Raw genomic sequence first — 14,226 nt, 5'->3', positions numbered from 1 at the left:
TTTCCGAATGCGTATGTTAAAAACCTGACAAATTAGTTTACCTGTTTTTACTTATGTAGACACATTTGTGTAATTAAAATTAACTATCTATGAAAAGTTTAATTTCACAGAAAAGTTTTCTATATGTATTACTGTACTTTTAAATTTATACTGAATAGGTCTAGTAAATTCACCAGTCACCTCGAATAAACAAACGCACACAGCTGTGGTGTGGCTTAGTGCACGTAAGAACACCAGCTGGCATGTGTTAAAACTGCAGCAGAAAGTCATGCCAGACAACAGAACCAATTACTGCTCGATGCAGCTAATCATTTGCCAAACACTGTTTACAAGCGGTGACTCCTGGATTTAAATATGTAGACTATAGTTGTAGATGCGTAATATTTATGTCATTGAAATTTGTTAAAAATAACAATGAATTAGTAACAAAAAATAACCTGTTAATTAAAGCAAATCTTGGTTAATAGCATTTAAAACTAACAAGGTGTTAATTTTCACATACGACATATGGACTAGAAATTGTGTCCATTAAATCCAAGTCCGTTAAATTGAGGTCCGCAAAAGAGGGTTTACTGTCCTACATATTCTATAACCCAGCAAATTCCACTGTAGATAAGGCCCAAAAGAATACATACTTCACAATTGTATTTATATAAAATTCAAGACAGGCAAAACTCAACTATAGTGTTAGAAATCAAGTTAGGGGCTACATCTGGGCAGAAAGAACAGTTGTAAGGATTTGTAAGAAGCATGCAAGGGGCTTCCAGGATGTTATCAATATTATGGTTTGTGATCCAAGTAGAGGTCTCACAGATATTTCCTGATTTTGTTAAGTATTTTCGCCTAGTCTATTGCTTACCATTAATACTGTGTATAAGCTATATAGTCATGTACCACATAACGGCTAATATCAAACCACATATATAATGGTGGTCCCACAAGAAGAACCCCCAAGAAAACAGTGAATGGTTTAGTAAAAGCTTTTGCAGACTTCAACAAGTTCCTTAAAAAGTTTGAAAACATGGACCCCAACACTGAAAGGTTTTCATTAACAGAGAGGAATGTTCATAGCACATTTTCTGCTCACAAGCAAATCTATGATGGAAAAAAGCAAGCAAGTAAACCATCATGGACATATTTCTGAAAAGAATGACACCTCCTCAAGCAGAGCCTCAGGCAGGTCCTTCAGGAGATATTCCAGAAGAAGCTAAGTATTATTACAAAAGAGTCAAAAAGTTTTTTTAAATTTTAAAGTTTATAAAGTAAGAATGTTACAATAAGCTAAGGTTAATTTATTATTGAAGAAAAATATATTTTTTATAAATTTAGTGTAGCCTGAGTGTACAGTACGTATAAAATCTACAGTAGTGTACAATAATGTCCTAGGCCTTCACATGCATTCACCACTCACTCACTGACTCATCCTGAGCAACTTCCAGTCCTATAAGCTCCATTTACAGTAAGTGCCCTATACGGATATATCATTTTTTATCTTTTACACTGTATTTTTACTGTACCTTTCTATATTCAGATATGTTTATATACACAAATATTTACCATTGTGTTATAACTGCCTGTAGTATTCAGTACAGTAACATGCTGTACAGGTTTGTAGCCAAGGAGCAATAGGCTATCCCATATAGCCTAGGTGTGCAGTAGGCTACACCACCTAGGTTTGTCACTCCATGATGTTCCTACAATGATGAATCACCAAATGACATACTTCTCATAACGTATCTCAATTGTTCAACAAAACATGATTGTATATGCACATATTAAAAAGTTGTTAATTTCATTGTATTTAAATCTATACACATAAAATATGCTGTGTAAGCATTTGTTTTACGCATTTTTTCTGTATGTGCCACACTTAAGCAAAAATACCTTAATCTAATCAACAACGAAACAAGTCTAAATCCAGTTTACCTGTGCTTTTTTCTTTCCTGGAACACATACTTTCACATTTTTCCCTTTTACCAAAAGAGGTGTTGTTTCAATGTACTTCATGACTGCAGTAACTGCCTCCTTAAATTCCATTTTCAAGTAAGCCTAAAATAAAATGTATTATTAGTACAAAGAATCTAACTTGAAATTCTCTGCGTAACTTAATACTATTTTGTGGAACATAAAACTATGAAATTACCTCAAGTCCTGATTTTACCTCTTTTTGTTTTGCTAAAGTGTAGTTTGACCTTTAGGATGTTTTCACACATGAAATGGACCTTTAACCTTATAGAATTTCTATACCATTACCAAGATAAGAAGAGGGAAACAGGGATCCATGACAGGCTCATGGAACAATGAGAAATGGGAAGACAGGGCTCAATGAACAATCAATAAGGCAGGATCTGGTCTAGCTGCCTTAAGTCTGACTTTTTTTTTTTAATCCTCACCCAAGGATATGTTTATTGATCTTAGAGAGATTGGGGGGGGGGGGGGAGGGAAGAGAGAGAGAGAGAGAAACATTCATGTGAGAAAAACATCAATTGGTTGCCTCCCATACTCGTCCCAACCAGAGATGAAGCCCACAACTTAGGTATGTGCCCTGACTAGAAATCACAACCTTTATTGGGGGGTAGTGCATGGGATGATCCTCCAACCAAGCCACCAGGTGGGGCCTGTCACCTATTTTTATAAATAGTTTTTTTTAAATACAGCCATGCTCATGCATCTATATATTATCTATGGCTGCTTTTGTACTACTCTGGCAGAGTTGAGTAGCTGCAATCCCATGGCACGCAAAGCCTAAAATTTATTATCTGGCCCTTTACAGAAAAAGTATACCAACCCCTGTTCTAAAATACATTAAGCAGTATTCTGGGAACTTGTTCATTTGAATCCAAATATTTACATAACTTTCAATTAAAAATTTATGTATATTAGATATGTAGTAAAAGTAGCTACAAAATCTAATGTTTTTTTTTTAAAGCAATAACTTTGTATTTTCAGAAAAGACTGAATGACTCACCTCCTTTCTATATGGAACAATCAGGACATCATTAACTTTTCCAAATGGTTGAAATAGTTTTCTAATATCTTCTTCAGTATAGCCATCCTCTGGTAATTCAGATATAAGAAGAACTGAACCATAATACAAAGGCTGGTCTTTCCGAAGCTATTTTTGGAATAAAAGAAAACTTAAAATAAGCCAAATTAATGCACAAAGTACAGTAATAATTCCCAATATAAATTCTTCTACCATTAATCTTATTCCTTTAAAGTCTCTTCTAAATACTTTAGCACAATAAAGAAATTTTTTGTCAATGCTAAAGTAAAGTAGTAAGAAATATGTCTTATATTTTACCACTCAAACCCAACAGTAGTAATGAGTTTATAGGTAACCAATCACGGATGCTCTTTTCTGTTTAGAAGCATTTTACAACAAACAAGACCAATGGAATGGTCCAAAACTATTAATATTTTACTGTATGAATCTGCATGGTTCATCACATCACTAATGAAGCTGAAATTACAGCTTTGTGTTCTAATAACTGACAATAGCTTAATATTGTCTTAAAATCTTTTATAAAATCTTTATTGTTGCAAGTATTACAGATGTCCCCTTTTATTCCCCCATTGACCCCCCTCCCACCCCACTCCCACCCCCACCCCAGGCCCAGGCCTTCACTGAACTACTGTTTGTGTCCATGGGTTATGCATATATGCATATAAGTTCTTTGGTTAATATCTTAGTATCTTAATAATGCCTGACTGGAGATCGAACCTGCAACCCAGGTATGTACCTGGTGGGGAATAGAACCCATCCCGCTGTCTTTTGGTGTATGGGTTGACTCTCCAACCAACTGAGCCATGCCAGCCAGGGCAAGACTCATTGTTATAGCTTACTAACAGAGACAACAAAAACATTAATGTTGATGATGACTGCATGTATTTTCCCAATAAGATAGCAAAACTCATCATGATCTGCTTATATGGCTAGCCAAAAACACCAAAACGTTCTCACTTGTGATAGATCAAATGCCAAACCTCTAGGATTTGTAAACTATAAGATTTTTAATTATTGCACTTTTATTATATTCATAAGAAAAACCAATAAAATATTCCATACCGACAGATTTTAACATCATAATTTCAAACTTTTGGCAAAATGAAAATAAAAAAATTCAGACAACTCTGTTTCCTCTTTGTCATAATAGCAAATGTATGCACACACCTGCACTAACAAATTAAAGAACTACTGACCTTACGCTGGAGAGAAACAGCTTTATCAGACACCTGTTTACATTCTGATAAGGTGCCATCTTCAAGATTCTTTGATTTGTAACGAGTAGAATATCCTCCTAAATTTGCATCATTCTTTGTAGAGCTTATAGATTTAACTGATGGCTTTGATCCACTGCCAGTTTTAGGCTTTTGTGCTGGTAACAGTCCTTTATCAACTGCTTCAAAATGCTTCTGTTTATTGAATTCTGGCACATGCCCAGGTCGTTGTGCTACATCTTCTAATGCTCTTTTTCTATCTAGTGAAAAAGGATATAAATACTACTTTAATTGAAAAGAACTTAAGGTAGAAACATCTCATCACATTATAAAAAAAAGAATAATCCCTCAACTGCCTAAATATTTATCACATAGAGTGACTGTCAGGCCAAACAGGGAGCATACACAGACAAAAAATTCTTAGTCTTTAATTCTTCACTTAGAAGGCTTTTACATGAACTTCCTCTATTCAGTGAGCTTCTCTTACACCAGGGGGTCCTCAAATTTTTGGTTTCTGTGTCCCTCTACACTCTGAAACACGAGGACCCCAAAAAGTTTTTGTGTTGAATTTATCAGTATTTACCATAAAATAAATTAAAATCATATTTTAAAAACATTTTATTATTCATTTAATAAACTCGTGTTAACATAAATAACATATTTTTATGAAACACTTGAATTCCCAAAACAAAAAAAATTAGATGAGTAGCAGCACTGAACATTTTCCCAAACACTTTAATGTTGGGCTTAAGAGAAGATGCCTATATTCTCCTATCTATTTTTGCATGCATTCTGCTGGATACATTATTCTGGTTGAAATATAAAAAGAAGATCTTAGCTTCACATAGACATGCAGTTAGTTGAAAAAGGGAAGACCTCACAGACCTCTGAAAAGATCTCCAAGAATATATATATGTAATATATATAAGAGCTATTTCTGGAAAGATCACTAAACCAATTAACACCAGGTTGAAAACATGAATAATTTTTAAAAGCTTTAAAATTAATTCATAGAAGTTTATAATCAAGTATTAAGCAAACTGAGATGTTTGTATATCCTTGGTATTTAAAACTGATGTTGGGTAGATATATACACTCTTGCACACTTGTTCTAATAGTTAATAAAGGGAAGAAGAATAAACTAGGTTGAGATGTGAGTCAGATTTCATACAGCAATTCTAAAATTTAATAAAATAGAATAGTTCATTTCTTAAAAAGTTTAGAGCTGAGGAAAATAGCTCAAATGTCAACTTTTGTTAAATCTTGATAGTAATATGTAAGTCACCATTTCAAACTTATTAAAAGTATACAAATATAGCCCGGCCGGGCGTGGCTCAGCAGCTGAGCGTCGACCTGGGATCCGGGCGATCGGGGTTCGACTCCCAGTCAGGGCACATGCCAGGGTTGCGAGTTCAATCAATGACTCTCTCATCATTGATGTTTCTATCTCTCTCTCTCCCTCTCCATTCCTCTCTCTGAAATCAATAAAGATATATTTTTTTTAAAAAAGTATACAAATATAGCCCTAGCTTGTTTTCTCAGTGGTTAGAGCATCAGCTGGAGAACTGAAGGGTCCTGGGTTCAATTCCGGCCAAGTGCATATACCCTGGTTGCAGGCTCAATCCCCAGACCCAGGCAGGGTAAGTGCGGGAAGCAACCAATCGATGTGTCTCTTTCACATCAATGTTTCTTTCTCTCCCCCACTTGCACTCTCTCTGAAAAGCAATGGAAAAAATATATACTCAGGTGAGGATAACACATACACACACACACACACAAATATATATATAAAAATTCAAACAAACAGAAAAAACTTAAAAAATTTAGTCAAAATAGGTAGACTTATTCATGATCATAACTGTACCTGATGATCTCACTGATCTCCTTGATATCCTTTCAGGGCTAACTGATCGATAGCTTTTTGGACTACCTCTAAATGGATTTCTCATTCGATATGGTGAACGGGACCTGGATCTATATCTAGAAATGAAACGATGGCAAATTCTTGGACTTCGACTTCTTGGTCTATACATATAGCGTGTTGGGCTTCGGGATCGACGGAATCTGTGACTTGAGCTTGATCTCCTAGAATGTCTAGGACTGAGGGAATGAGAACGCCTTCTTGGAGTTTCATTTTCTTTTCTATTGCCTTCATTTCTACAAAGTACAAAAAAGACACACAAAATTCAGCAATTTAATGTAAATTTAAGCTATTTAAATGACAGAAGTACCTTCTTAAAAAGAGATTATTAATCATACCAAATTCTGATACTGTGTATTTATTAAAAACAAAAAACTTGTTTGTTATGATATAATTTAGCCTTGAGATAAATAAATAATCAGAACAGATGATCAGCTTCTAATGGCTTGAACTCCTCTGTTTTGCTAATTTACAGAAGAATATCATCATCAATTTCTTGGGCTTTTCCTGTACCACATTTATATCCAAATATGTTTTGAAAGTATTCAGTTATATAAAAAATTTAGGACAAAAAAAAAAAGAATTTAGGAATAATTTATATTAAGAAATGCTTTTCAACATTTTTTCCTAAAAGATTATGCCATCTACAAATATTCTTTGCCTGCTGTATACATGCACACTGAATAGGGAACCCCCCTAGGGAATACAAAGCTTAATAAAACCATTCCCATCCTTCAAGGTATTTATTTGGTTAATCCTCACCAGAGGATAATTTTTTCCAATGATTTTTAGAGAAAATGGAAGAATGGAAGAGAGGGATGGATGGGGAGAGAAAGAGAGAGGCACATCAATTGGTTGCCTTCCGCACACACCCCAACTGGGGCGGGGATCAAACCTGCAACCCAGGTATGTGCCCTTGACCAGGAATAGAACCCAGGACCCTTCAGTCTGCAGGCTGATGCTCTAACCACTGAGCCACACCAGCCAGGGCAAGGCATTTATAATCCAAGAATCCACAAATATAAAATAATAGTAAAAGCATAAAGTATTTTGAGAAAAAGACTAAAAAGTAGAAGAGGAGAACTATAACATTTAAGCTGGGGTAATTAAAAGAGGACTCAATTAAAAACAATACCTTTTTTTAAAAAAGTACTTGCTTACTTCTAAAAATAAAATTTTACTTTTATTTATTTATTTATTTATTATTTATTTATTTATTTTAAATATATCTTTATTGATTTCAGAGAGAGGAAAGGAGAGGGAGAGAGAGAGAGACAGAAACATCAATGATGAGAGAGTCATTGATCGGCTGCAGCCCACAACCTGGGCATGTGCCCTGACCGGGAATCGAACCCTGATCGCCTGGATCCTAGGTCGACGCTTAACCAATGAGCCATGCCCAGCTGGGCATAAAAATAAAATTTTACTTTTAAAATTTCAATAATATCCCTATTTAAAAATGTATCTTCCATGGTAACTGGGGGGGGGACAAGGGTGGAGGTGGAAGAAACATAGAGGGGATAAATGATGATGGGAAAAATAAAGTAAAATATATTTTAAAAAATAATAATTACCTTCTTGATGGGAGGATCTCAGGATTCCAATCAGGGTACCTATTTTGAGAATAAATATTAATTAACAATCAAATAAGACTATAAGGCTCAACTGATCATTCCCTGCAATATATCTTTCTGTTCAAAACCTATATTTACATAGTAATTAATCGGTATATTAAAGTATGAAAATTTTCTTGGGAATGAAATATTTTTAGTGTCTAATTCAGAGATTTTCAACCAGTGCACTATAAAAAATTTTAAAACATGCAATACCTGACTATTTAGTCAGGGGCACTAATCGCATTTCCCTTAGAGTGTCAAAATTAAAAAAAGACAAGAGCCAAGACAACAATAGCTATCTGGCGTGAATGAATCAAAATTATACTTATTTTGTCAGAAAATTGCTGTTCTAATTCAATAAAGTATTATGCTAGTAGGCAATTCAGAGAAAAGAAATGGATTCCCCATAAAGGGTAAAGACTTTAAAATTTTTTTAAGTAGAACATGAAGTACACATAAAAGAGGTACAAGATATAAGCTCGGGTAGGGGTTAAAAGAGGGAAGACACTTCACCTACTTCGCAGAACTCCAGGGGACACTATTCTACAAAATATAACATGAATGGTGCCCCTTACATTGTACCAAGTGGTCCTCACAGAGATACACCTAGCAGACGGAATCAGAAAAGAATTCACAGAAAAGGTTGCTTTTTAGGTAACCCTTAAAAACATATATCAACAGAAACCAATCTGGCTGAAGTATGTAAATGATGAAAATGAACTATGAGGGGGAAAAACCTGGAAAGGTATCTCAGAGACAAACTGAAGGTCCTTGAAAACAGATAAAGAGGGTGCACATAAATAAAAGGCAATGGGGAACAAATACATTTCTAAAGTGAAGAAAATAATAGAAATGTTTTCAGAATCAGAAATAAATATCTGGAATTAGGAGGGAAGATGAGGGTTGAGATATTTAGAAATCAGACACATAGAAGCCACACTATAGTACTAAGAGTGAGAGACTAACACAGAATAAGAATTTGTAAGAAAAAAGAGGGTTGAGGACAGAATCTTCTGCACACCAACACTTAAGAGTACAACAGACAAAGATAAACCAATGAAAGATATTAAGGGGTATTCACAGAAAGGAAAAGTAGGAGGAACAGTAACATCGTAGAAACCTAATAAAAAGACATCTTCATCCTTAACTTTTCTAGAGAATGTGGATTCTAAAGGTTCACTGGAAATGGTGATTAAATAAAAGAATTAGAAACCACTAGTATTCAACAATATCATTTCACAGTAACCAAGAAGAGAGCCAGGTAAGGAAATGGAAGCAGTAAACTCTTTCAGCAGTCACCTGGCAGGAAAATAGCTAGGTCAAAACCTTAGTAAACGTAAAGTAGGCGTTTTTGTTGTTTAAAATACATTTTTATTAATTTTAGAGAAAGAGAGAGGGAGAAAAATTTCGATCGGCAGCCTCCTGCATGGCCCCCATCAGGGCTTGAACCTACCACACTGGCCTGGCTAAAGTAGTTTTTATTTATTGCTATTTGTCTCAGACATTGTTAGCAGGTTAACTTGACAGCAATTCTCAACTTTTTACCTTGCCTGCCTCTAATACAAAGGCTAATTAACAAAGCTAAATATTTGCTTTCCCAGCCTCCTTACAAGATAGGCAGTGATAGATTCTAACCAATGAGACATAGGTACAAAGCAGACTTCTGAGAAAGCTTTTGCTCCCTTCTTCTTGCTTTGAGGTGACAAACTATGAAGACAAAAAAAGCTAACTTTAGCCCGGCTGGGCGTGGCTCAACGGTTGAGTGTTGACATAGGATCCAGGCGATCGGGGTTCGATTCCTGGTCAGGGCACATGCCAGGGTTTGTGGCCTCGATCCCCAGTCGGGGGTGTGCAGGAGGCAGTCGGTCAATGACTCTCTCATCATTGATGTTTCTATCTCTCTCTCCCTCTCCTTTCCTCTCTCTGAAATCAATAAAGATTTTTTTTTTTTTTTAAAAGTTAACTTTAATTCAATGTGTCCATCACCTAGCATCAACAACTGTCAAAACATGCATACTAACGTTTCATCTACTCCTACACTTTTTAAAACTTTCCTTACTCTGTACCATCTAAGATCAACTTCTAATTTTGTGGTACAGTATTTTAATTAACACCTTTGGAAACAAACAAAGTTGGATCTAAGTGTACGTGGCTCCCATTTAATGGCTGTGTATCTGAAAATCAGTTACTTAATTTGAGTAAGCCTTAACTTTCCTGGTTGTCAACACATGCAAGTTATTGAATTTCTAGAGCTTTCCAGTTTATGGTTTCATGAGAGCTTGAGGCCTATTACTCAAAAGTTGGTAATAGTGTTTAGTTCTTCACTAGGCTGACTGCTATAATGCATGTTCTTACCTCTGCTGCCCAGAGCAGAAAGATAAAACATATATATTATTCTGCAAGTAGAGTTTGGACTATCTATATATTGCCTATCTAGTTTAAAAATGTGTTTCAGAAGTATAATACTCCTTACATATGCTGTACAATATAATGGCTAAGAACAAGGACTTACGCTATTGACATTATCTGTGTCCCAACAGGATGTAATAAGCATACACATTAAAAATGTGACCAAAATGTTCAACCTGAGTTTAACGATAAGGAAACCACCTGAGAAAAGTACAGAATGTGGTAAATTCTACAAAACAATTTTCTTTGATGTTTCAAAAGAAGTCAAAATCATGAAAATATCCTCCTCAAAAATAAAGGCCACAGGGTGGACTGTTCTAGACTAAGAGACTGAATGCACGAATCTTGCTTTGAATCCTGAATTGGGCGTGTTAATGGGGGTGGGTGGAGAATAGGTATGAATAGTTATAAAAGGCATTTGGGAAACAGTAGAAGGCAGATGTTGAATTGAGCAGTGAATTGTCACAATATTTGCAATTTATTTTCAGATAGTTCAAAAAATGTATATATAATGATATAAAACAGATGTGGCAAATGTTAATAATTGGTGAATAAAGATAAAGAATATATATTTACTGACTTGTTGAGGGGGGAAAAAGGAGCAAAGATCCATGAGCTAGACAGACTAGTTGTGCCAATTATTTGTTGTGTGATAGTATGAAATTTACCTCACTGTGCCTCAGTTTTCTCACTGGTAAAATCACAAATAATCATTATAAATCAATCTCACAGAATTGCTTTGAAGAGTAAATAAATTATGTAAAGCACTTAGAATAATGCCCAGCACACAATAAGAAAATAGATATTATTATTTATTTTTAATATTAAAACTATGATGCACTGTATCTTTTCTCAAGTTAACCAACCACTCTTGTGTATAGAAAGACCCAACAAAGACAGAAAATGAAAACAAAAGGAGTAAGAACACAAAAATACATTAGTAAAGGAATGACTAAATAGATTAAGGTATATAAAACATAATGGAACACAACGAAGCTTAAGAAAAAAACAACAAAGAATAGAGTAGCATATAGTATTTGGCCATGGAAGAATTCCAAGCACCTAATCAAATTTAATTTATCTGTTAATTGTTTTTGTAGTGGAGAGAAAGCCATGAAGGAATTATTCAAGAAAATACAACTTGGGGGGGGGGGACAAAAAGGGGGGAGAAAAAAGAAAATACAACTTGAAAAAAGGTAAAAATGTAGGATAGACTATTAAAGTGGCAAGCATGGAGAGCCCATGCTTTAAAATATGTGCATGGAAAAAATAGGCCAATCTACAGAAAAGGCTTTAACAGGCATCTGTGCCATTTGCTCTAGTAAATTAAAGTCAGTGCATGTAGCTAGAATCCTCTTACTAACATTAATGCCTACCTATAGCAAGTAACTCATTCCTACCTAAACCCCTTAGTAAATAACTCATTCCCACCTAAGTCTCTCACCTTCATAAAAATTAGACACCCCATTGGGTATCTGTGGGAAAACTTATGGCTTAGAGATTTTCCATTTACAGTGGTGGTCAGGCCTATCCAATTCAGGTAACAATTATCTCTATATGATAACCTACGTTTCTCTGCACAGCATCTATATAAGGAAGCAACTCCAATCTTCATTCTTAGTCTTTATGATTCAGGTAGGGTTTATGTCACACACAATGCCAGGAGTAGGCACATGGCAACAACTGACGTAGAATACCCTGTTCCCATAATCATTATAATTGGTTTAGAGATGGACGACTAACCCAAAGTAGACCAAAGGAGTCAAACCAAAGACTTCTGCAACATTCATGAGGAAAGAGGTGTTTACTTTTTTTTTTTTTAACTCTTGAAATTACTAGCTATGCAAGTCACTTAAGTCCAGAACTATGGGAGTCATTTTGCTCTGTGAAGAAAAGTGTGCCTGAGATCCCAGGAGGCCAAAGCAAAAGAAAACTGCCAGGAAACCAAAATATTTCTCACACTTCAATTTTTGTTGAGCAGCCAATTCAGCTGTTTTGAAACTAGAACCACTCTTTAAGCTTCCCAGTTAAGTGAACTAATAAGTTCTCTTGCTTTGAAAACTACTTTGAGTTAGGTTCATCACTTACAACTAGAGTCCTAAATAATCTCAAAAAAATCTGGTGATGATTTCATAAAGAACAACAACAACAAAACAAACAGCTGCCACAGGTCCATTTGACCAAAACATATTACTGTAAGTCTAGTGACGAGGAACTTGACATTCAACTGTATCAAAATGTTTAATGATGCTAGGGAAAAACAATTTAATTTTGTGTTACTCCAAGGGACATAAGAGAACACTGTCAAAACCACACTTTTCACCTGCACTGGAAAAGGTCAGAGGATTTAAATAATCGATTTGAGGAACCAACAAACCTAGCCTGTTCATCTCCTACTTAAGGTTTATTCTGAAAATAGGTTCTAAGCCAGAAGAAAGCTTTAGACCTGAAATTAAATACTGGTGTTTGGGTTGAGTGGTTTTTAGTTATTTATCGTGGGGTGTGGTTTTTTTGGGCGGGGCGAGACAGGAGAAAGGAAGGCTATCTACTCTAAAATAGATAAACCATCCCAAGGAACACAAGCCAGGAAGGTATGAACCAATGATATTAAAAAAATCTACTTAATATTAAATTAAGAAGTCAGAAGAAATGATCATAATTTAACGTCTATAAAATGAATACTTCAAATAGACAATAGCTTTCAAAAATATTTTTCTCTAAAGTACCATACTAAAAGTATTAAAACAGTTATACCTGAGCATTAGCTATTTTATAAATTTGCTACCTATAACAAAGAAAAAAAGTTGTTCTTACTGTTGACGTAACTGTCGGCAGCTCTCAATATGAGTAGACGTATTTTGATGCTGAATCCAATCCTATTGTAAAAGGAGAAAAGTGCTGAAATTAGCATATTTCTCATGTTGAATTATGAATTTAGGCTTTTTAAGTTGACACAGCATACTTTTCCCTCCCAAATTAAGCAAATCTAGTTACAGACAGCATTTGGCTATTCAATAAAATCTTTTACAACCAAAAATAAAGGCCTCCAAACAAAGTCACTTAATACCATATCTCATTGATGCCATTTTAAAACATTTAAGCATTTAAAAAAATCATACCCATGTATACTCATTTTGAAATCAAATATATCTCTAAACGGGGAAAAATAAAAGCATGGATCATAAATAACTCATCTCAGATATAAAAACAACACACCAGAGAACACAAAAAACTCAATAAAATGGTATTTGAAATGGCATCTTTAAAACACAGTTTTACTTACTTTTACCTCTAAACTTCAAGCTAATAACATTAACAATAAAAAAATCCTACCTCATAGGCCAGTACCATTCCAAACTATATTAGCAAAGGGTAAGATTAGTAAAAACATGAAAAGCTGATGATCAAATCTAATTTATTTTTAAGATTTAAAGGAAAGTAACACCATTTCAAAGACACGATATCCCTTACATATAAAGCTTTACAATGAACAAAATGCTTTCCCATACATTACTTCCTTTACAAATCTGCCCTAAAATTACATTCTATACCCATAAATAACTCCTGGAAGATACATCTGATAAAAAAAAAAAAAATTACAGTTTTCAAAGATACAGTCTTCCAAGTGAAACAATTAGTTAAGAGCAACATATATATTATTCAGTGTTTTACTGTTTTTCCAGCATTTGGATAGGCAGAAAACTTACTAAACAATTCTGTATTTGAAAACTTTTCTTGAGAAAAATGCTACTCATTTCCATTTCAAAAACACTTTATTTTGTCATTGCTAAAGACGAACTAGAAATTTCTAGTTAAAACCCTTTTGACACTAATTATGGAATCTGCCTTGTCAAGAACTATCTGAAAATAAATGAATGCTACCTGCAATACTCAACAACAGGTTATGACAAACCCTGAACTATTTCATTAAGCCATGGAACAGATTGTAGACTACAAAAATAATAAATGTTTGCACATCCTGCTCAGCGATACAAATAGAAAGCTAGTAGAGATTGGCAATTACTGAGTCTTTAGTACTGCTGAAACCATTTCTTTGAC

General features: G+C 34.6%; 1 protein-coding gene across 3 annotated transcripts in view; it reads right to left on the bottom strand.

Moving 5' to 3' along the window:
- Positions 1–14,226, bottom strand: part of ZNF638 (zinc finger protein 638) — a 58,461-nt gene that overhangs the window by 39,528 nt on the left and 4,707 nt on the right. For all 3 annotated transcript variants that reach the window (XM_016202606.2, XM_087823629.1, XM_087823628.1), the window contains exons 2-7: positions 12,982–13,043; positions 7,717–7,755; positions 6,086–6,378; positions 4,204–4,481; positions 2,969–3,115; positions 1,927–2,049 (exon numbers count right to left, since the gene is read on the bottom strand). In XM_016202606.2, the coding sequence (XP_016058092.2) occupies positions 1,927–2,049; positions 2,969–3,115; positions 4,204–4,481; positions 6,086–6,378; positions 7,717–7,755; positions 12,982–13,043 (942 nt within the window). The remainder of the gene's footprint in view (positions 1–1,926; positions 2,050–2,968; positions 3,116–4,203; positions 4,482–6,085; positions 6,379–7,716; positions 7,756–12,981; positions 13,044–14,226) is intronic.

Source organism: Miniopterus natalensis, chromosome 13, assembly GCF_054644295.1.
Source record: "Miniopterus natalensis isolate mMinNat1 chromosome 13, mMinNat1.hap1, whole genome shotgun sequence".
Classification (NCBI taxonomy): Eukaryota; Metazoa; Chordata; class Mammalia; order Chiroptera; family Miniopteridae; genus Miniopterus; species Miniopterus natalensis.
This window is presented reverse-complemented; position numbering and strand designations above follow the sequence as displayed.